The 22,635-nt window shown below is 56.9% G+C and overlaps 1 protein-coding gene across 2 annotated transcripts in view; it reads right to left on the reverse strand.

Moving 5' to 3' along the window:
* CTBP2 (C-terminal binding protein 2) overlaps positions 1-22,635 on the reverse strand; it is a gene marked incomplete at its 5' end in the record, with an annotated part of 51,286 nt that overhangs the window by 11,937 nt on the left and 16,714 nt on the right. For both annotated transcript variants that reach the window (XM_079715322.1, XM_079715321.1), the window contains 2 exons: positions 1,763-1,907; positions 2,275-2,429. In XM_079715322.1, the coding sequence (XP_079571448.1) occupies positions 1,763-1,907; positions 2,275-2,429 (300 nt within the window). The remainder of the gene's footprint in view (positions 1-1,762; positions 1,908-2,274; positions 2,430-22,635) is intronic.

The following is a 22,635-nucleotide window of genomic DNA, read 5'->3' on the forward strand; positions in this document are numbered from 1 at the left end:
AACATTTGTTTTCAAACAAAAACATTCTTCTCAGTGCCAGGGAAAACGGGAAAATTTCAGTTTACAGTAGACACGCTTCTGAAGACTCGCATCCTCCCAAGTTTCTCCGTGGCGACAAAGAGGGACTCAGAGTGATGCTGAGGCTGGAAGCAAAGGCTTGGGGTGCATGTGGGAAGCCACCGCTGTCATAACCCCTTCTCCTCTTGTGCAGGGTCAAGTGACCCCCACAAGGAAGGGGGTGAGATGATGGAGACTAGCCAGGGGTGACCCAGAAAAACCAGGATCAATCTTCTGAGCCACCACTGCCCAGCACCCCACTCGGGACGGGAGGGGAAGAACAGCACCTGCGGGGCCATGACCACCTCCTGCCTTATCCGTGGGCTTCACCCTGGGAGGCAAGCCCAACCTGCCGTAGCCACAACTCCCAGGCCACCCGCCGCTCTGCAGGGCAGCCCGGCGCCTTCACGAAGAATCAGACCAGACCCAGCGCCACTCAGAACAGGCCCCCCGAGGCCTGCCCCCCGCCCCGCCCGCCGCCGCGCGCACCCACAAGACTTACCTACCCCGTGGTTCAGGAACTGGGTGCAGCCCCGATGCAAGCAGGGGAACTAACTGCTAAAACAAATCTGCACTCCCTCACTCACACCCTCAGGCTGGGACCTCAAGGGGTGGAGGGAAGGCTGCAGCCCACTGGGGTGCCCTGGGCTGAAGCAGCAGCAGACGGGTGGGTGTCTGTGGGCTGCGGCCAGAGCCATCACACCACACGCTTGTGGGCGTTCACACTCAGGTATGGTGCTGAGCTGACCAGGCAAGGCACTGCATACACTTGGCCTGCTTTTGGAGCACTGGCTCCGTGGGGCTGAGAGGCTGGCTTGGGGTGGGAGCAGGCAGGGGCATAAAGGCCTGGGTTCCTGACCATTTTGAGGTACCCCTTCTCAGCCTCATGGCTGCAGGGCACCAGGCAGATCTCAGCCCCACACACTGGGTGCCCGGCCGGCATGTTTCAAAAACAGGAAGGACAGTCACCAGACAGGGGCTAGTCTAGAAGGACCCTTCTGGCTCCTCCAAAGACAGCAGGACAGCCTGGGGACTCCTGCTGTCAAAGCGTGGCCCCTTGAGCCTCTGCGAACGCTCAGAGCCCACGCCAGGTGCCGGGACAGGGAGGCCGCCACGCCAAGGCCCGCCCCTCGGGGCGCCTGCAGCCCGGGGTCTGGAAAGCGGCTGGGAGCCCTGCCTTTGGGTGTCCATCTGCTGCCTCTGCTCTTCTTTGGAAACCCCTAAATGGCAAGGGATGGGCAGGAGGGGCTGTGCAGTGGTCCACCTGCACTGGCCCTGACCTAGGAAGGTTCCTGTGTGGACGGCAGCCCTTGGTGAGACAGCGCCATCCCAGGACTGGAGGAGACCCAGAAACCCTGAGCTGTGCACCCAGCACAAGTTAATTTCAGGTTGATGGGTCCTGGCCAGTCAACACGGAGGTGCGGCAACTCACCATCCCCTCTGCAGGGAAGGGCCTGTGGCTTGTCTGGCTTAGCATCCTTCCCAAGTGACACAGCCCGGCCCAGCCCCACAGGTCCCGAGGTGAGGCCTCTGAACCCAGCAGGACGCTTCTTCCTGTGTATTTGGAGGTGTGCCTGGCTAGGTTCCCTTTGGAACCAGCCCCCTCGCTCCAGCCGGAAGCAGGCACTGTGTGCTCTCTGGCCTGGCTCCCTCTGCCCCAGCGGGCACGTGCCGGGCACTCACTGGGCGCCCGCCGGGCACTTACCGAGCTCGCCTGCAGCCTTGATGTCGACGTTGTCGTAGCCGCTGCCTATCCGCACGATCACTCTCAGGGCCTTGAACTTCTCCAGGTCCTCCCTGGTGAGGGTGATGGTGTGGTACATCATGGCACCGACAGCCTCATTCAAAACCTGTGACGGGGCGAGAGCAGAGCACAGGTTGGAGGTCCCCGTCGCCCTCGAACACGCAAGAGAGGATTCCAGCGGGAAAACAGGCAGCTAGGACGCGGCCTGGGTGTTGCCAGCTTCCCGCAGGCGAGTGGACCCCGGCTGTGCTGCTCAGGGCCCTGCTCGGTGACGCCAGGGGAGTGGGGGGAGTGGAGGCGTGGTCAGGGAGGCCCACGGAGGTGAGAGGGACTGGCCAGCAGGGACCTGAGGGTGGAAAGGCGGGGGACCCGGCAGGGCAGCGGCGGCACCAAGCACCTGCTCGCGGAATGCCAGCTGCTGCCACCCGACCTGGGGGGACCAGACCGGCGGGCTGGGTGAGGAGGGGGCCCACCTTCTCGTGGATCTCCTGAGTGGACTGTGCGTCACAGAAGGCCACGGTGGCCAGATCCTTCAGGATGGGCATCTCCACGGTGCAGTCTCTGCCGTCGAGCAGCGCCACCAGGGGGCGCGGGTGCAGGGGGCCGTTCATGATCTGGGGGCGGATACCTGGGAGGTGGGGACAGGACGGGAGGGGTGGGTGAGGGAAGTGGCCGTCCCACGGGGCAGCGCAGCGACCGTGCTTCCCAGTGAGGTACCGCACCCCCCCGTCCATGTGCCTCCCCCTCCGGGGAGGATGCTGGGACAAGCCAAGGAACCCGAGCGGCAACATGTGTGCAGCTCCCTTGCCGCAGGAGCTGAGATGCCTCCATTCGCGAGCACACGTGTAGCCAACAGGCAGCACTGCGGCGCAAGCCCTACAGTCACGTGGAACTCGGGCCCAGGGACCCGGTCAGGCCCACACCTGCCTCTGCCACCACGGACAGCACGGTGGCTACCCGTATGCCCCTAGACCACCAAGGCCCAGAGGCCTTTGGGACACAGGAGGGGGGGCCTGGCCCACGGCTCCCCGGGCCGGAGCAGGCTCCGCCTCTCGGCCCCTCCCTCCGCGGTGCCTCCCGTTCCCACTGCCCTTTCACACACGCACCAGAGGGTCCAAAATGAAACGAGACAATAGAGGCACCAGCATCCCATGGGAGCTTCCTGGAGGAAACCCCTGGGGGGACAGGCGCCCTGGGCACGGCTCAGGGGCCCTCTCACCTGGGCCAAGTGAGGAGAGGAAGCCCGTCCAAGATGCTGGAGAAGGTGTGCGTGTGAGGCCAAGCGGCTTGCCGGGGACTCAAAAGACCCAACAGAATTTCTCAAAGGACCACAGAGTAAGCATGGTTTGTAGGCAGCCTAGGCCAGCCAGAGCCGTCTCATGTCTTGGTGCTTCTGAGGGAGACAAAGGATGCTCGACCCCATAGCTCGGGGGGCACAGGCTAGGGGTGGGCCTCCGTACACGCTGCCTAAGTGCTGGGTCTCCAGCCCAGCGCAGCTGCAGCGCCTGCAACCCAGACGAGGGAGGAGTGTCCGCCCTCCGCCATGGGGACCCGTCACAAGGGGCATGTGAGCCGCACACGCACCAGCCCAGGGCGATTCCTCCTCTCCACAAAACCATTCCTTTCAAGTTCACACGGGAAGGTCTTGGATTTTGGCCCCGATGTTGAATCACCATGACCCTCCCGCCCTGGGCATGGGAGAAACACCCCTGGGCTTCGGGAGAAACTGCAGCACTGAGGTGGCCAGGACAGGGCACCTCCCGTTTTCTCATCAAATCACAAGTGTTTGATGTCACGGAGCACAAGTCACAAGAAGACAGCTTTCCACGCATCCGAGGTTTTCAGATGTTCAGATAAACTCTGATCGCGGCCACTGCACCACGCCCAGCTCAGCCCATCTTGTCTCCTTCCCCACACACAGAATCTATTTATCCGCTCCTCTGGTGGCCATCTTGGCCACTGGGCTTGATCGAGCTCCTGCAGGCCAAAGCGGGAGCCGCTGACACGCTTATCTGCGGGACCTCTGCCTCCCAGCTCGGAACGGCTGGCAAGGGCTCCCCCCACTGGCAGCCCTGAGACTGGGTGGGGCCCCTCCTTAGCCACCAGGGCTCGGGACCCAGTCAGCCACACGCTTGGGCTAGATGCTGAAAGAGGAGCCCCCCCCGCCGTCTGGTGCTGTGGCCACAGTGCCACTGGAGCTGCACAGGGCAGGGGGTGGGCATCCCGCATGCCCCCAGACGGCGCTCCCACGCCACAGCTGCAGCATCGGGGGACAATCATCTCTTTGAATGTGGAGCAGAGAAGAGGCTTTTGTCCTGGCCTCAGAAGAACAGGCTGGGGTGGCCAGGGGGGAGCACGCCACCTCTGGGCGGCCCCGGGCTGGGCCTCGCAAGTGATCGCGGTCCCTCCCAGCCCGCGAGCGGCAGCCAAAGCCCTACTGCCTCCTCAGGACCTGGATCCCCAAGTGAAGCTGAGCCTCAACATTCTCTGTCCTGAGTGGGAACAGGGATCCCCTACCCCGCATCCTCACCAGCCCTCAACTCACACGGCAGGCGGGGAGCAGGCACCGAGGCTGGCGGGCTGCTGGGGGCCTGGCGAGTGCCCTGCTAGCATCCGGCTTTGCCCGACAGGGCCACGAGAGCTGAGGTGCTGTGTGCACAGGAGAGAAGGTTCCCCCAAAGACCAAGGCTGACAGCTTCGGACAGGAGCCCCGGAGACCCCACGGAGGTCCCACACCTTCTCACTTCACCCTTGAGACAACACCACCGTCCCCCTTAGAGAAGAGGAAACGGAGGCACAAGGTGGCAAGTCCTTCACCGGAGGAAGCAGCTGGAAGGTGGGGCGGCTGGTGCCAACTCGGGGTCGACGCACAAAAGCTCCTATGCCTGCCTTCTCTGCCAAGTGAGATGCCCACGCCCCCAAGGACCCCTTTCCTCCTCCGGATTCTGCCCCCCGCCCCACACACCTCCTACGGAGCCCAAGGCTGGGCTCCCGCAGGGCACCGTGAGCGGATGTGCTCGCTGCCCCGGGCTGCCCCTCCCACGGGGTGAAGAACACCCTGACTTCACTCTGGGGGTTGCTGGCAGGAGGGTTAATCAGACAACGTTTCTGAAGTTCATGATCACGACTGGAAATCCGAGTTGTTAATTAAAAAGCAACCACATGGGAAAACAACAGTGGGCACAAGGCAGGCGTCTGGAGAGGCTGAGGGGCCGTCACCACAACATGTCCATCCACAGCATCAATGCATGCATCCCGTTACCTGGGAAACAAACTCCGGGTTGCCTAGCGATCGCCTCCCTCCCGGACTTGGGTCGCCTTTCTCTTTGGCAAAACCCACCCTCTGCCCTCGTTCAGGCTGGGCATGCAGAATGCAGCTGAGGCTGGTCCACAAGACCCCAAGGTTCCTGAGGCCCGAGGCCTGGATACCGGCTGCAAGCTCTTTAGGGTAAGGCAGGAGATGGAGATACAACGGGGATCATGCTGCTCAGAGGTGCTCAGGCTGGGGAAGGATGCTGAGTGGGGGACAGCTCGGTGGGTGGTGGGAGTGGGCGAGATTCACAGGTGTTTTGCATGAGGTGCAGGGACTATAGTGTGGGTATGCTGAGGATCAGGCTTTACGGGGACCACGTGGGACCCCCAGCCCTGAGGATGAGAGACAGCTTAGCCAGGTCACTGCCAAGGTCTGCTTCTACAAAGAAAGAGGCCATACCGTACATACATGCTCCTTCAGTTCCAGGAGGGGCTCAGCCACCTGCACACCTTGGAATCCAATTACTTTCAAGCCACCGTGCCCAGCACCCTCTGCCCCCTAGAGTCTTGCTGGAGTCGGGGACAGAGGTACCCAGAAGACCCCAGGAAATGCTGGGAAGATGAAGGTGCAATTAGACTTTTGATCTCACTTCACGTTAATCAACATGCTTCTAACAATTTGAAAAAATTTTAGTGTATCAGAACAGAATTGACACATTATGGATTAAGAGCTGTAGGTATTAAGACGGCAAATGACCCTTTCAGAGACTATGGAAAATGGGGTACCAACCTAGGGGCTGGCTCTCAGGCTGGAGGGAGAAACCCTATTTCCTCTACGGTCAAGGGAATTTAGGGGAGAAAGGCAAGGCACAACGTTTAATGAGAAGTCATGAAAAACGGGTCTGTGATCAAAAGCTAGGCTGCCAACTACTAGACACTGCTAGGACCCCAAGAAACAAGCCCCACAAACTCCAAGACTGGTAAGAATCACACAACACTGATTGATCTTATTCCCATTTTACAGTCAAGGAGACAAGCTAAGGGAACAAGGAGAACTGCCTCAAACAGCACCAGGGACCCCGCAGAGGCCGAGGAAACACCTGCCAATGAGGGTCAGAGGGTCCTGGTGGCCCTGTAGTCAAGATGACCATTCCCTTTCTACAATCCCCTTTCCAGTGATGAACTCGGTCTATCCATTTCAGAATAATTCCAGCTGCAACTGGACACACCTGGGAAAGTGTACCAGTGCACTGCTTTCAACAACTTGTCCAGCATTGACTTTGCAGGGCAGAGAGCTCAGCCGACTCCCCTGGTGTCAATTACTTGCTGGTTTCAGGCTCCCTTTGGCACAAGCAGGGACGCAGAGCCCCAGCTCGAGGCCAGCTCTGACGTCTGCCCCGGACCTGGTATTGCTTAGAGCTGCAGCTGCACACAAATAATTGTGCAATTAGACACACTCGGTGGAAAACAAAGACGACGCCGGGCTGAGATGCCGGAGTTTTGTTAAGAGTGGCCAGCGGTCCAGTGAATGCCAAGTGCAAAGGCCTCATGAATTCCAAGGTGGAAAGGGGTGGGCCCCAGGGAGGACTTCGGTAACTTGCTGGCCACCCAGCCTTGATGCCACCTTATTTGGATAACAGCACCAGATTTCTTCTTGGAACTGCTCCTTCCCTAGGCGACACGGGCTGAAAGGGCTGCTGTTGGCTAAAAGGGATGACGTACTCCTGCCACGCAAAGCTGCCCTGTGGTGTTTCCGAGACCCACTTTCTGGCCTTTCTGGACACCGTGTGAGTTCAGCTGACATCCTTTCTACAGAGCCATGCGTCATTTCTAAGGTCTGAGTCTGTTTCTGTTGCTTGCAACTCAAGAACCGAACTGTCTCAGGGACATGATTTTGCTGCTTTCAGATTTCAGTTATTGAGCAGTTTTACCCAAAGGAAAATGGCTGCAATAATCGTGTTTGACCCAGCAGGCAGGAAGGCCTCTTTTGTTTTTTGTGGTTTTTTGTTTTTAAGATATTTTTGATGTGGACCATTTTTGAAGTCTTTATTGAATTTATTACAATATTGCTTCTGTTTTTATGTTTTGGTTTTTTGGCCACGAGGCATGTGGGATCTTAGCTCGCTGACCAGGGATCGAACCGGCACCCCCTGCACACCGGAAGGCAAAGTCTTAACGACTGGACCGCCAGGGAGGTCCCCAGAGAGCCCTCTTTTAACAATGGACCAGATTTTATGAAGCATCCCAACACCACAGCAGCCTCGAAACGCCCATGCTAGCCTGGCTACGATAACGGGATGACGGTCACATGTGCGGATGGCCACACCTGTGCAGGGTCACCTCCTTGCTCACCTGACGGGTTGGCCAAGTACAGCGGGACTACCCCTTGAGGCCCCCAAAGGACACACACGTGGGGCTGGGACCACTGAGGAAAAAGGACCTCCCACCACACAGCCCAAGTCCACCCAAAGATCTTCACTGCTGCCCAAGGGCAGTTGCCAGGATCCTCTGGGCAGCACCAATCGTCTGGACAGCTGACGCCAGAACAAGTACCTGGAAAGGTCCACAGATGGGAGACCCGTGCAGGCCTTAGGAAGATCTGAGACCAACGGCAAATTGCCCTGCACACTTAGCACGAGCCTCTGGAAGCAATCAATCAAACGGATTCTCAGCTCCTGGGACCGGCGTGGTGTCCTGGAAGGCAGCATGCACAGCTCCCATCCTCACGTGCAGGTGGCCACGCGGGCAGAGGAGACGCAGCCACACAAAGCCCAGCGTGGTCTGGAGTGGGCAGGGAAGGACCCACCAGGCCCACACCGGCAGCCCTCTAGCCTGAACCACTTCCCAAGGGTCTGATCGTGTCTCCTGCCACCCAAAGAACAGCTTCCCCTTGAATGCAGCTGCTCCCCCAATTAAAAGGCCACTTCCTGCAAAGCAGCACCACTCAACCCTTACTGGCTGGGCTCAGCAGTCTGATCCCCAGAAGGCCAGACACAGAACCAGATCTGGGGTCCGATAAGCAGCATATTTCACATGCTTGCATTTCCACGACCTAGAGCTGCAACTCGTGACTGGGGCCAAACTGGGAACCAGACGCTGACCTTGGGACATAAATGAGCCACTGTCTGAGACTCGGCTTTCAACTCGGAAACGTGGCTGTGTTGAGGGGTCTACCCAACCACCCAGGGCCTGCGGTGGCAGAATCCTGCCTGAGAAAGGAGGCTGCGGAGCCTCATGTTGGGGTGGGACATCTCCCTTGCTTTGTAAACATGTTTATCCATGTTATAAAAACCGTTCTAAACTGTCAACAACAAATGTTCTGCAGTTGGCTGGAGTTGATTCAGAAAGCAGTTCTGGAAAGTGAGGGAAGGCAATGACTGTCCCAGACACCCCGGGGGGGGGGGTGCCCACCCCACAGCAGCTCCCCTTGCTTTTCACAGGAGGGGCGATGTGAGCAGGCGAAGGGGAACGGGTGGTCTAGAGAGCGGCCGCAAGGCAGTGACTCGCAACACGATGTGTGTTGCTCACACACATGTGGAATCTTAAAAAAGCAGTACTGGTGAACCTAGTGGCAAGGCAGGAATAAAGAGGCAGACGTAGAGAATGGAGGTGAGGACACGGGGTGCAGGGGGGGAAGGGTAAGCTGGGATGAGGTGAGAGGGTGGCACGGACACATATACACGACCAAACGTAAAATAGATTAGTGGGAAGCAGCCGCATAGCCCGGGGAGATCAGCTCGGTGCTCTGTGAGCACCTAGAGGGGCGGGATAGGGAGGGTGGGAGGGAGACGCAAGAGGGAGGGGACATGGGGATGTATGTATATGTACAGCTGATTCGCTTTGTTATACAGCAGAAACTAACACACCACTGTAAAGCAATTATACTCCAATAAAGATATTGTTTTTAAAAAGTGTGCTAAGTGTGGCACTATTTTAAGGTTAAAAAAAAATGCAGCTACTGTTGGAAATCTCATCTTTGTTCCCACACTGCTATCTGCCTTTTCATTTGACAAACTGTCTCCTCTCTGCGGTGTCCCTGGGCAGCTCTCCCAGGCCGCGAGAGCTGCGTCCACTTCCCCCCACCACCTCCGGGCCAGTCTGGGATGGGGCCAGGCCGCAGTTTGGTTTTGAAAACTCGGTCAAGTGCAGATATCCTCTCCCCGCACAGCAGAGAACCCGATTTTTCTCAGGTTGCCTCGCTTTTCACGTCTTGTTTTGCACCCAAGAGCTCCCCGCTCCAGGAGGTGTCCTCCTGCCTGTGCCCTGCCTGGCCCGAGGGGGAGTGAGCCTTTTCTTGCTGGCCCAGGATCTTGGGCAGAAACATCTCGGAATGGAGGTGATGACCAAGGAACAGTGTACCTCCAGCCCGGAGGCTGAGGACCAAGAGCAGTTTCTGGCTTCGGGACCTGATAGAACACAGCGCGGTTCCTGGCCAAGGCGGAAGTAAAGGGCAGTTACTGAAGTGGACGTCGGCCCACGGGCTTTCAGCTGCTCATCAGCTGTGTAGGCTGAGGCTGGACCCTCTAGACCCCATCCATCCTCATTCCTTCTCATTTCCTTACCTCCAAGCTCTGACGCATGAGAGCCTGGCCTGGTTCTAGGGACCCAAAGAGGAACCGGATGTGGACGCTCCCTCAGGGACCTCTAAACACACAGGGAATCTGGCTTATGGAAGAAACAGCTCTCGTCAAGGTACTCCAAATCTGGAACATGAGGGAATACCCCGGCAGCCCAGTGGTTAGGACTCGGCGCTTTCACTGCCGGGGGCCCAGGTTCAATCCCTGGTCGGGGAACTAAGATCTCACAAACCACGCGGCACGGCCAAAAAATAGAATTAAATTAAAATTAAAACAAAATCAGGAGCGTGAAGTCCGTTTCAATCAGGGCCGAGATGTGGAAGTCAACTTGTCTAACACGGTACAAGTGAAATCGGAACGTCCTGAAATTCAGTGCAGGCTGGAGCTGAATGGCCATGACGAACCTTGGTGTGTTCAGGGCTGAGGAAGAGGAGGAAGTGAAGCAAACCCGGACGACGGATGCAGATACACAACCACTCGTCTTCTGTGCTCATGGCAGGCATCACTAATTGATCCCAGCACTCTTGGCCTCAGAGTCCCTGTTGACCACAATGCAATGCCCTGAGGGCTGCCCTGCAAGGCTAGCTGACATCTTGCTGGCCAAGCTTACGTGCCCTCAACCTCCTCTTGGAATGGGTAAAGCAAGGTGAAGGTCAATGTTCCACACATTCCACCAATACTGTGAGTGTGGAAAGAGGCGGGGAGACGTAGGGAGGCCCCAGGGGAAGGACGCAAGGTCCCCGCAGCCAGGAGCAGACCGCAGACCTCCTCAGTCACTCCGGGACAGCCCTCTGTTCTGCTGAGAAGGGTGGGCTTCTGGAGGGGAAGGGGAGAGAGACCCCCGAGTGGGGCTTGGCTCTGCAGCAGGTGCCTGGGTTTGCACCCCACCCCCCACAGCAAGGACCTCACCTGTACCTGGCACTGTTCCCGATGGCCTGTGACACCTGCCCCCTTCCCAATGTGACTCTGCTGCTCCCCCCGCCAAGAGGGGGGTCTGCTTCCCCAGCCCCAGGAAACGTGCTGGCCTCGTTCGTGCTTCAGTCTGACCCACACCGAGTGACAGAGGTGCTGCGGCACCTCTTCCAAGGCTGGGCCTCCGGGGTCAGCGTCACACCATCCAAATTCACACAGGAACCTGAGACTAGCTGGGGAGGAATGGGAGGCACTGGGAGGAAGGACCCTGGGGCCGGGGCCCAGCCGTCCCAGCTGAGGTGGGGAGGCCACCACAGACTGTCCAGTCCCAGCTGAGCTCAGCTGCCTAGAAGCCAGGAAGTTCTGGAGCGATCGGCCACACGGCAATAGCTGGCTGACGTGCCCAGCAAGGCAAGGCCAAGGCGGGGAGCCCACCTGTCCTCCACCAGCAGGGACGCATCGCCAGTGCTGCAGAAACCCCCCGAGGCTTGTCCCCAGGCCTTGCCAGGACAGATCAAGGTGAGAGATCCCAGAGGGGATGGACTTCTGCAGGGCAGGTGCCCCAAGCAGGGATCAAGCTGTGGACAGGTCAGTAATGATGAAGTCGCTGTCACAGGCATCCTTATGTCAGGGCTGGAGCCCCACTCTCCTTCCCCCAGTGATGGGTTAGGCTGCTTCTTCCCCACGGCACTCGCAAGGGCCCTTCTCCAAGGCCTGGCCAACTGTAGGTTTCAGGATTCTGGTGCGGCCTTTTGAAATGCGGCCTTTTGAAACAGCTCTCTCCTCACTTTCCTGAATGAGCCCCCAGCTCTCAGACTTCTCCCCTGGAACACCCTAGAAGCCCTATCTGATGCTGAATCATACGGCCTGGTCACTGGGAGTCTCGTGTCAGTCTCTCCCTCTCTGGAAGGAAGTTTTCTATTCTTCACTCCGCACGTAGGGCACCAAGGTCTGGGAAGGTGACAGGGTTCCTGGGGCGCCCAAGGGGTGAGCACAGGCCAGCTAACCTGAGCTCTGCAGTGTCCACACACCCAGCCATCTAGAACCTCGCCCAGCAGAAAACTTTCACTCGAGCCTGACTGAGCGCTAGCCCCAAGTCAAGTACTAGAAAAACAGCAGGATTAAAGGTTGAAGACAGAACAACCTGGCTTAAAACTAGCACTGGGGAATAAAAAGGAGTCAACTATTTTTTAACGAAAGTGCAGATGGCCGTGCCATCACTGTGTGTATCAGCAACTACTGGCACATCTCGTTTCATTGCACTTTGCAGGTACCGTGTTGTTTTTTTTTTTTTTTTTTTAAAAAAAAACAAACAAACTGAAGGTTTGTGGTAACCCTGTGTTGAGTAAGTCTACTGTCACCATTTCCTGCATATTTTAAAATTACGGTGTGAACACTGTTTTTAAAGATAACACTGTTGCACACTTTCCAGACTACAGTGTAAACATAACTTGTATATGCACTGGGAAACCAAAAAGTTCATATAACTTGCTTTGTTTGCGATATTTGCTTTATCGTGGTGGTCCAGCACAGAACCCAAGTTATCTCTGAAGTATGCCTGTGAGGGCACTGCCCACAGGCCCCCGTGATGAGCGGTGCAGCCAGGTAGGAAGGAAGCCCAGCGGTCACTGCACACGCAGCCCTCTCCTCACTAGGACTATCAGCAACTTGAATGCTACTTGGTCTTTGGAAGCCGGGCGCCTCTACTCAGCTGTGAATATACTAATCACCACCACACTGGCACGTTGAGAGATGAATGGTACAGGCGTTTGAGTTTATACCTCTCAATAAAGCTATTAAGAAAAAACACAAGTGTGGGGAAATGTGGCCTCACCAGGCCCGAGCACCCAGGGGCTGGGCTGTTGGGGGTGACCCACACTAAGGGGGCTCCTGGAAGGCTGGGTGTGCTCCATGGGGGCGGGGGCTGGGGGGCGGCTGGTTTGAAGCCACTCCTCAGCCCTGATTTTAGTGTTCTCTGCAAAAGCAGCTGGCGGCTCGGTCCACAGATGGCTACAGAGTGCCCTGACAAGTAGATTAGTTTCTTAAGTACAACATGGATCTTAACGAGTCACGGCCTCCAAGTAAGATGCTCTCAGGCCATGTAGCTCAGGTAAGAGCTGGGCAGACAGCAGGCCGAGCAGGCAGCTCCCAGGCTCCCGGGAGCCCAGGCCACTGCCCCCTCCCCACCCAAGCCTTGCTGGGTGAACGCTGCTAACCCAGCGTGCACGCACGAGGTGTGTCCTTTAAGCAGGGGTCTAGACTTGTGGGACGCACATCAGCTAGTTAAAAAAAAAAAAAAAAGTACAACTTCTGTACCTCCAGAAAGACAAGCATTTGTTGTACTTTGACTCCTTAGAGACGCCCGGGGGAACTGTCCCGGCAGCCTGAACGGTGCAGGCTCCGTACCTCACCGGGGAACCGGAACAGAGAAAAGTGACAGATACTTTTCCTTTGCCCAGCAGAGCTTAAAAACAAAACCAGAACCCTTTATCACTTGTTTAAACTCATTCTCTTAGACACTCACACGCTGGCCAGGTGGGCGTGTCTGGAGTCCACACGCCCCCGCCGTGCTGTGCTGGACGCACCCTTTCCCGGGTGGCTCCTGGTCTTCAGTGTTTGGGCTCCTTCACCCTCCCGAGTCCCAGGGGAGCCTCTTGTGTTCCTGGTGAATCCCTCTGCCCGGAAGAAGCACCTGATGTTCTGTCTGGAAAGCTGGTGCTTCCCACTGGGGGCAAGGCAAACAGCACCCACTCAGACCAGGTGGGAAAGACCCTCCCAACTGACCGGGCTAGAAAGAACCATGCAGGGCATCACTGAAAAGCAAATACGCCGCCAAGGAGCACATTTCAAAGCAGCTGAGGACGCTCGGCCCTGCTTCCACTCGGGGGGAAACGTGATATATGGTCTGCTTTCCCCCAAAGGCCCAGCCTCACGTGGGTGGCCCTGCAGAACCTGAGGAGGGATAAAGGGACGTGGCCTGGGTGCAAGGGCTGGAGGCTCTGGGCTTGGGGAACAGCAGGTCCCCAGGTGCGAGGACCCACTGGCTTCCCGTCCAGGTGAGGGCACACCTCTGCATGCTTCTCAACACGGGGGACAGTCTCTGGAGGGGCAAGTGACCGGTAGCTTAGGCCTGGAGCACACATGTTCTGCACCTCTTTTCCAACGAACAGCTCCGGTGGAATCCCCTGGCGCTCGTTCTCTTACGGGACTGCCCTGTCTCCGCCGGGACTGCCAGGGGTCAGAAGGCAGCCCAGTGGCCTGCGCCTTCCCCAGGCCCTCCTTCCCTATGGCATCTCCTCCAAGCCTGTCGAAGAGATGAGCCTCAGGACCTCGCCCTAGACCACAGCTAATAGGGCATGAACTTCTCAAGGGCAAAAGGGGGCTCCCAGGCCACTCACTGACAGGGTCCCCAACGTTGTGTGTCTCAGTGTCCCTCAAGGGCGCTGACCCAAAGCCAGGGCTCAGCCAGCCAAGCTCAGCCACTGCTCCTCGGTCAGGGCCCACCTTACCCTCAGCCACTGGCCAGCGGCGCCACAGCAGGAGGCGGAGACTGGCCGTGAGGTGGGCGTCCAGGGCCTGCTCTCCCCCCGTGGTGGCGGCTCCACTCTGGTCCCAGCTTACGAGCCAGGAACCCTGAGATTCTGAACTCAAGGGCGGCTTTCCAAGTCCTGAGCTGCTCTGGAGCTCGCTGGAGAGACCCCACCCCGGCTCAGCGTCACCTGTAGATTCAAACGGCTCTCTGCAGCCCAGGGGTCCCTCCACCACAGTAATCAGACCAGACTGGACGGTGACGTGCCTGGGGCTGGGAAACACCTGAGACCAGCCTCAAGTTGTAAAGTAAAGTCACGCAGCTGGCACCGCTGCCCTCAGACATTTTCCCTTAATTGACTTGCAATCTTTCATTGCATCAATAAAATCACCTACACAGCCCAAACCAGCCCACGCAGGCAACCCAAGGTTTGGGTAGCTGGGAGACGGCAAGCAGGTATGAGGACACTGTCCACGGGGCACCAGGACGAAGAGATAAAGCCAGTCCCGTTGGTTCTCGCCTGTTTAGAAGGGCTGCTGTGCTGGGTGCTTCTCCTGCACTTTCTCATTCAAACCCTGTGTTAGACAAACTCCTTGAGAGCTGTTGCTGTGCTGCCAACGAGGAAGCAGAGACTGTGCGGTGAGAGAAGCTCATCCAAGGTCACAGAGTGACCACGTGGTCGGCCAGGTCTGCCTCACATCAGCGGCTCAGCCTCAATCCCAGGGCTCACCGCGGACAATCGGGGACGATCACATGTCACTCCTACATCTCCCTGGGGATCAAACTGCACACGCCTCACGCTGACAGAACGACAGATGCCACCCGCCCGGCCCTGGGACCCACCCACTCTGATGGCAGACAGGTGCTCTCACCTCAGTAGGCTGAGGCAGGTCTCCAGGTCCCCCCTCCGACCCCAGCACTGGCTTGCCTACCCATTACAGATGCTCGGCTGGGAATTCATAAATCAAGAACCATCGTCTGCTGTTTCTCATGGTAGAGACAGACCTTTCCCTTTGGGGTCACTCTGGAGTTTGAGGCCTGAAGGGTCCATCACTGGGGTGGTAACTGCCATGCAATGAAATCCTGTGGCGCCAGGGGAGAGACACAGCCCCTCCATCCTGCATTCATTCCTCCCAAGTTGAGACGTGCCCAGGGCCCACCCCAAGTCCCTCTGGTCTGCTGCTTGCCCCTGGAGCCCTCAGAACCACGGAGACGGGAAGGCTGCATCCAGGCAAGTCAAAGCGCCCACGGTGGGGGGGGAGTGACCCATGAGTACACGGCCCCTCGCTCAGCCACTCTCAGGGACACGTACTCACTTCGCAAAGTCCTAAGACCCAGCTACACCCATGGGCCCGGCTGATGAGAAACCTGGTCCAGAAGATGTCAGCTTGGCCCTTGACCTCTGCTCTGCTCCTAAAAGGATTAAGCCAGGACTTCACGTGCCTGTGCCTTCCAGGACCGTCCTTACGAGGAGCAACCTGGAGGTGGCCTCTGGCCAGGCAGGGCTTGCTGAGGCACTGGAGCCCCAGGGCTCCTGGCCTGGGACTGAGAAGGGATGGGCTGAGCCTCTGAGCCTCGGGGACTTCCAGGAAGGCCTTGCCCATGGCGTGGGGACCGCCAGCGGAGGCCACTGGGTACTTCACTTGAGTTATTTCTCAAGTTCTAAAAATGTGTCCATGGCAACAACAGAAGGGGATGTTTAAGACAAATTAAGTGAAATAAAGATGAGCAAAGAACCAACGGATGCCAGGAGTCTGGCGGAGGCAGGCGCCGCAGGCCCACACACTGGCCTGAGTGCCACCAGCTTGTACTGTGATGGGCTCATGCCGGGCTGGTGTGACCAGGGGAGGCTGCAGTCAACCCACCAACAGCATAAGTCACCTGCCCCGACCCCTCTCCAGGTGAGCGTTTGGAGGGGCCTGGCACCCAGCAGGTGGGCTACAGCACTGTCGGGACAGACTGGGGCCAGGGAACCCCTTGGAGGGGGTCCCCAACCAGGCCGAGGACACCCCACTCTTCTTGGTGCCTGGAAGGGCCCTTTCTTCCAAAGCCCAGGAAGCAGCAGTGGAACAACACTGGCCCTCCAGGCTCGCCTGGACAAGGTCGACAGGGGGCCACAGCAGACGCGTCACTAGGAGAGCAGGTCGGCCTACGCGTGCTCCACGCCCCGAGCCCTCCTGGGCTGCTGCCTCTCTGGTCGGCTAGCCACCTGGAATCAGAGGGACCGACTCCACCAGGGCCCCTAAGGAACAGACAAGATACCCTTCTCCCTAAAGGCCACTGGAAGAGCCTAGCAGACTCAGGCTTAGTTTTCTAACTGTACTGCCTGGACCGAGGGCCCATAAAAACAAAATACCACCCTGCTTCTTAGCTATGGCAGCCACCAAGGCCGGGATGGAGACGGAAGAAGCACAAGGCTTTCAGATAACTTAAGTTTTTCCTGTGGCTCCAAAACCCAAAAGGAAAGTGATTCTTAAGGACCCTTTAACAGGCTTGCTGTCCGGCAGGCCAGAGGCCAAGCGTGCTGCCCTTAGGCCCCAGAGCAGCCAGGAAGCTAATTCTCCCAAGTGCAACAGCTGGTTGGACGTCCCCGCCCTGCGCTTTTCCTCTGTAACTTTATGCCTAAAGCAATCCAGGCTCAAAGCCCAGGACATAGGAAAACACTAGAACCCATCACGAAGTCCTATTTATTCCTTCAAATATAAAGCATTTAATAGACAACTCCCCAGCAGAAAAGCCGGTTAGGTTAAGAGGTGAGCTTTAAGCACCAAAGATGGAGGGGGAAGAGACCGGCTCAGGCTGGGCTGCTGGCGACAGCATTCAGCTCCCCAGGCGGAGCCCCCTCAACTGAGAAGAATCGCCACTTCCCTGTGGACTTGGCAATGCCCACCGAGGGCTGGGCTAAGGAAGCAGCAGACACCCTGGAGAGGAAGTCAGCTGTCTGCTGCAGGAGAAGCCCAGCCAGGCCCCAAGCCTGCGCCTATGAGCTTATCAACTTCGACTGGATAAGGCCCTGGTAAAAAATTTAACAAAATTTTTAGATGAGATGCAGGAAGTTGTCCCAAGGTAGTAGAGCCTGTGAATGGGAGGGTGTAGGTTGAGGCATCATGGGGAGGGAACACTGCACATCCAGAGTGGACGCTGATTCTTTGGACATGTTGTCGAGGGTGGGAGAAATTCAGCTCGTGATTGCTCAGAAAAAGGATTTTTTTGAGCAAAGGGCTCATTGGTGCCATCTTAGGAGCAATGTGAATCTTTCAAGAGATCTCATTTCCCTCTTTACTTTGGTTGCTAGGAAGCTCAGAGTGAAATTCTCACCTGTCCTTGCGCACAGGACCACAGAGTGCTGAGTTCTGGCCTTATCACCCAGCTTCATCTTTTCCTGCGCTTATTTTCCCATCCACTCAGTTTTACCCTTGTGTGTGTGAGAGCTCTTCCTGATAGCCAGGCTTAAGTCCTCTTAGGACCAAAGGACATTTTACATTCCACTTAATCACACAGAAGAATTAATTTCCTTGACTCTCCCAGAGGGCAGCACAGTACAGAGGAAAGGGGTTTGGCTCTGCAACAGAACAGCGTGGACCCAAGTGCAGTCCTGCCGGGCACCAGCTAGGGACAGGCAAGCGCCAGTAGGTGCCCCTGGGGCCACACGAGCACTGAGCTTACGCGTGTGCAAAGCCTGGGCCAGCCCCCGTGACGTGGTCCTCAGAGCTCTCTGAGGGGTAGTACGTAGGTCCATCCTGTCAATGTCACACTCGGGGAAGTGAGCCTCAGAGCACCGTGGGGCTCCTACTCTGGAATCACCCTCTTCACTTTCTCTTGCTGAGATGGACCTTGGTTTCCAGCATGGGCTGGTGCCCCCCGCCCTTCCCTGACTTCATACCACTGTTGAATTTCCCCTGCTGTCCTAACGCGCTGTGCTTGGTGGTTCGTCACGACACAGCGACCAAGCACAAGTTTGGAGTCAGACAGCCTGGCCCAAAAATCCCTGTCCTGCTGTGTGACCTGGGGAAGAGTGCTAACCTCTCTGAGCCTCAGAATTTTCATCTTGAAAGGGGAAATGCCTACAGTCTTCCTGGGAATTCAGATGAGATAACTGTGGTCAAATGCTGCAGAATGGTGACATCTACTCTTATTTATTGGGCTGCGTATGCCCTAGATGCACTCAAGGCTGGCTTCTCCAGCCCCAGTCCTGGTAGAGAGCAAGAGGCGTATCAGGGGCAACTTGGGGCCAGGGGCTCCCCCTGAGCCCTGCGGGGGGCGACGTTTTCCTACCAAGCCGGTATCGGGAGGACTCGCTCCCCATCGGCCTCACCAGCACCGCACACAGCGGCACTTGGAACACAGGCATCAGAGTGAGTTCGGGCTCTCCTCCCGTCCCCGGGAGCACAGCCCAGAGACCTCATTTACTAGCACAAACTCTGCACCAGAGTTTTCTCACCCAGCTCTCCCACGTTTAAACAAGAAGCTGTTCCGCTCACATTTGCAAACTCTTCCTGGGATCAGTTCTCAACCGCACTCAGAACGCATCCCCAGGAACCGCCCACCCTCTCAGTGGGGACCAGTGTTTACAGGTTTGATTTTATGCTCTCCTAACAATCTGGCAAAGGGTGTTTTATTCATATGCCGAGCACCACTGTTTGGCTAAATTTAACTGCCATATACCTTCCTGTTCCCTGAGCAGGACGGAGCAAATAAAAGTCAACAGTCTTGGGTTTTTTTCCCCTTTACATGAAAAACAACTAGAAAAGTCCTTTGTGTAAGCCAGCCTCAGAGGTGGGTAAAACACACCCAGCAGCACATTAACTTAAGTACATTTAGCTTCTATATTGCTAACAAGGGCTAATCAGTTATGGATTAAAGCATTATTTCCCTTTCATAAACTTAAAAAAAAAAAAACAAAACAAAACCCATGTACTAGCAAAGAGCCTATCAAATAGCTTCAGAATTCTTGCCTTGTGTAATCTTAGGGGCAAGAAATAGGTTCCAAACACCTGAAAATCTTCCATGTTAGTATATGTTGGTTTTTCTCTTTTAAAAACGGTGTTGGGACAACTGAGTATCCACAGGCAGCAGAATGCGGTGGGACCCCTACCTTACTCCAGATTCAGGTCAACTCAGGATGGTTCAAAAGGACCTAAATGTAAGAGCTAACACTACACAAAACTCTTAGGAAGAAAACTGAGGCACAAATCTTCATGAACTTGGATGATGACACCAAAACCACAGCAACCAGAGGGGGGAAAAAAAATAAACTGGACTTCATCATAATGAAAACTTCTGTGCTTCAACGACAATATCAAGAAAGTAGAAAGACAACTGCAGAATGGGAGAAAATATTTGCCAATCAGGTGTCTGGTACCAAAAGCCAGTGAGGACTTTGAGTTTTGCTTCCTGGGCCCCATGGCCCACCCAGGTCCACCCAGTAGAATGTAGGTTAGAGAAGCCCAGTGTCCAGTGGACACTGGACTCTCAAGGGCAAGGGTCATGTAAAGAAGTAATGTGGCGGGCCTCCCTGGTGGCGCAGTGGTTGAGAGTCCGCCTGCCGATGCAGGGGATACGGGTTCGTGCCCCGGTCCGGGAGGATCCCATATGCCGCGGAGCGGCTGGGCCCGTGAGCCATGGCCGCTGAGCCTGCGCATCCGGAGCCTGTGCTCCGCAACGGGAGAGGCCACAACAGTGAGTGGCCCGCATACCGCAAAAAAAAAAAGAAGTAATGTGGCGAAGGGGTCTGTTGGCTTTGCCTTTTCTTGGGCAGATAAATGCACCGAGGCTCACCCCATCTGTGCATCGGGCTCAGGCACTTGTGTCCCCTGGAAAATCTAAGTGGCGCCGTGGACGAGACTGCCACCTCTTCTAAGCATTTCAGAGAGGCAATCATCCCTGGAGGAGTCTGGGGTTGGAAAGAGATACTAATACACAGAACTGTTACCTAGAGACCAAAGCCACGTCCGACAGGCCACTTTCTGAAGGCAGAGGCCAGTGAGGCCCCGATCTCTATTACTCAGGGCCACTCTGTAAAACTGGAAGACCAAACACCCATCTAGAGATGAGAAGGCATGGCCAGCCTGTGCCGGGCAACTTGGTGCTGCTCAGGCCACACGAAGAGGGTCTGGTGACAGGAGCTCGGGCACAGCTGCCCGGTGTCCAGCAATAGTCTTAGCCCCATCTTCCTCTGCGAGAACACAGATCAGTTCCCTTAAACTAACTCGCAGGAAAGCACAGCAAGGAACAGCTTCATTAACCACCTTCTCTGTGTCTCCCATCACATTAGGCAGAAAACCTACAATGACCTCAGAGCCTCCAAGTGGCCGGGAGCCCATTTCACCAGTAAGGGGGAGGGTGGGGGGTATTCCCAGATTATTAGGCAGAGAACTGGGGTCCAAACCCAAGTTCCCACAGATCACACTCCTTGTACGATCACTGATACACACCCCTGCAGAGGGGGTCTGAGCCATCAGGGTTAGGGGTGGGGTGCCACAGAAGAGGCGAATTGACAGAAGGGTCCAGATACCCAGTTCTGTGAAAGGCCCGTTAAGCTTTTCTGTGACTCAGGCCTGCCAGCGTGGCCCTCTGCCCTGGCACAGATAGCAGCTGGGACGCCTCCAGGCCACCAGACCACAGCTTACCTAGACGGTGTCCTCCACGGACAGAAGGACCAAGTCCACACCCAAAAGGTCAGAGCAGGCTGTTTTGAGGGACAGACCGCTGCGGGATAAGCCCAGTCTCTGAGCCGAGTGCGCCGAAGCCAGAGTCCTGCCTCCCGGCCTGAGAAGTAATCAAGGAACAGTGACAGTGATAAAAGCACCACTTTCAAAGCTGGCCCAGCAAAGGGGGGCACCCTGAGTGAGGAAGGGAAGAAGAGTGAACCAACCAAAGGGCGACCTCGGACGCTAAACCCACGCACCCTGTGGCCAGCCCGAAAGACCCTCCAAGTGCAAAAGCAAAACAAAAGCCTGTGGATTTTATCGACCTTGGACTTATTTCAGGTGTTTTACTTGGAATGGCCTAGCTGTCAGCATCCTGGAAGTACGTGGATCCTTCCCGGGCTCCACCTGGAAGGGAGACCGCTGGGGAGAAGGGCCTCGGCCAGAGGAGGCGGCGAGCCCTGGTAGGTGACCCTGGACGAGTCCCCTGCCAGCTACACGTGGCTAGGATTTCCTGACCATGGAGGTTATCACTCTTCAAGAGAGCCCGTTCCAGGGAGTCACTGGGCAACAGCCAGGACCGCGACAGCCTTCTCGGGCTACACCTACACATACACCCACCCTCGTGCTGGTTTGGGCAGCGTCCTCTCCCTTAGCCCCACCACCACGTTTGCAGTTTGACGGTCATTCTGGAGTTTGACCCCTGCCCTCAGCCTCCCCTGCCAGCGCACTCACGCTCCTCGGGGATGCTTCCCCGAGTGCTGCAGGCTCCCCACGTGTGTCCCTATCCTGGCCCTTGTTTCACACTGCAGTAACTGTTCTTTTATGTATTAACTGGGCGGAGGGTGGGGGGATGCACCTGAAGCCCAGGCTGGGGTGCATCCACTTGTGAGCACCAAACATCTGACCCCAAGCCCGGAACGCAGCAGGGGCTGGGGCAGTGCTGAGGGGACCAGCCCCCAGGGGTCTGTGCTCAGGAACCCTGCCCTGGACCGCAGCCCGGGAGAGGTCTACTTCCTTTACACATCTCCCTGGGCAGGCTGCAGGATCTTGACAACGGAAGAGCTGGTGTCACCATCCCGTTGCTCTGCGGGGCCAGCTCAGGGGCACGGTCCCCACATACTGACATGCAGGGGTCTGGCTGAGCCCACCCTTCTTGGGCTGGCTCTGCTTTGGGGGTGGGGAATGGGTGTGATCAACTGGCTTGGCAGGAGGGTGTCTTTGGGGCCTCATGGTGGCCTCCTCCAGGCTGACGGTTTGAGGGTCATCACCCTCAGAACCAGTGAATCGTCTGGACCCCATTCCCCAGCACAGATCTTCATGTGCAGAGGGACCTTCAAAAACAAAGGCAAGGACGCGGGCGGAATCACCAGGCGTGCGTGGGCCTGACAGGAACAATCCTCCATTCTGATTCTGATGGGACTTCCTCCCCTGGAGACCCGGCATGCACTCCCACGGTGCTAGAAACCAGTGCCAAGATATCAGTATCACATCAAACGCTGCCACGCAAGTGACCAGCTCTGGTGACAGATAACACTGTGACACCACCAGCCTCTCCCACACCCCCAGTATAAATGGGCTGCAGACACCCCTGTCTTGTCCTGTCCTGAAGGGTCTTTGGGCAGTGCCCCCGGCAACTAGATGGGGGTCACGGATGCACTTAATGGAGAAAAATGCCTGGAAGGAAACTGAAAAGGGCCAGAAAGAGAGCGGGCTGGGGCTGCATCTCTCACGTTGGAAGCTCTGAGGCCCCTGCAGCCCGTGTGTGGCGCTGTATTCGGAGGACAAAGCCGTGAAGATGGCTGCAGCACTGCTGTTCACACGACGCACCCGCTGCACCCGGCACAGGGGGGACTCGGGCGACGGCAAATCCTTGGCCGAGGTTGACACCATGTGACGTGGGGGGGAGGGGGCATC

Source organism: Hyperoodon ampullatus (assembly GCF_949752795.1).
Source record: "Hyperoodon ampullatus genome assembly, chromosome: 1".
NCBI lineage: Eukaryota > Metazoa > Chordata > Mammalia > Artiodactyla > Ziphiidae > Hyperoodon > Hyperoodon ampullatus.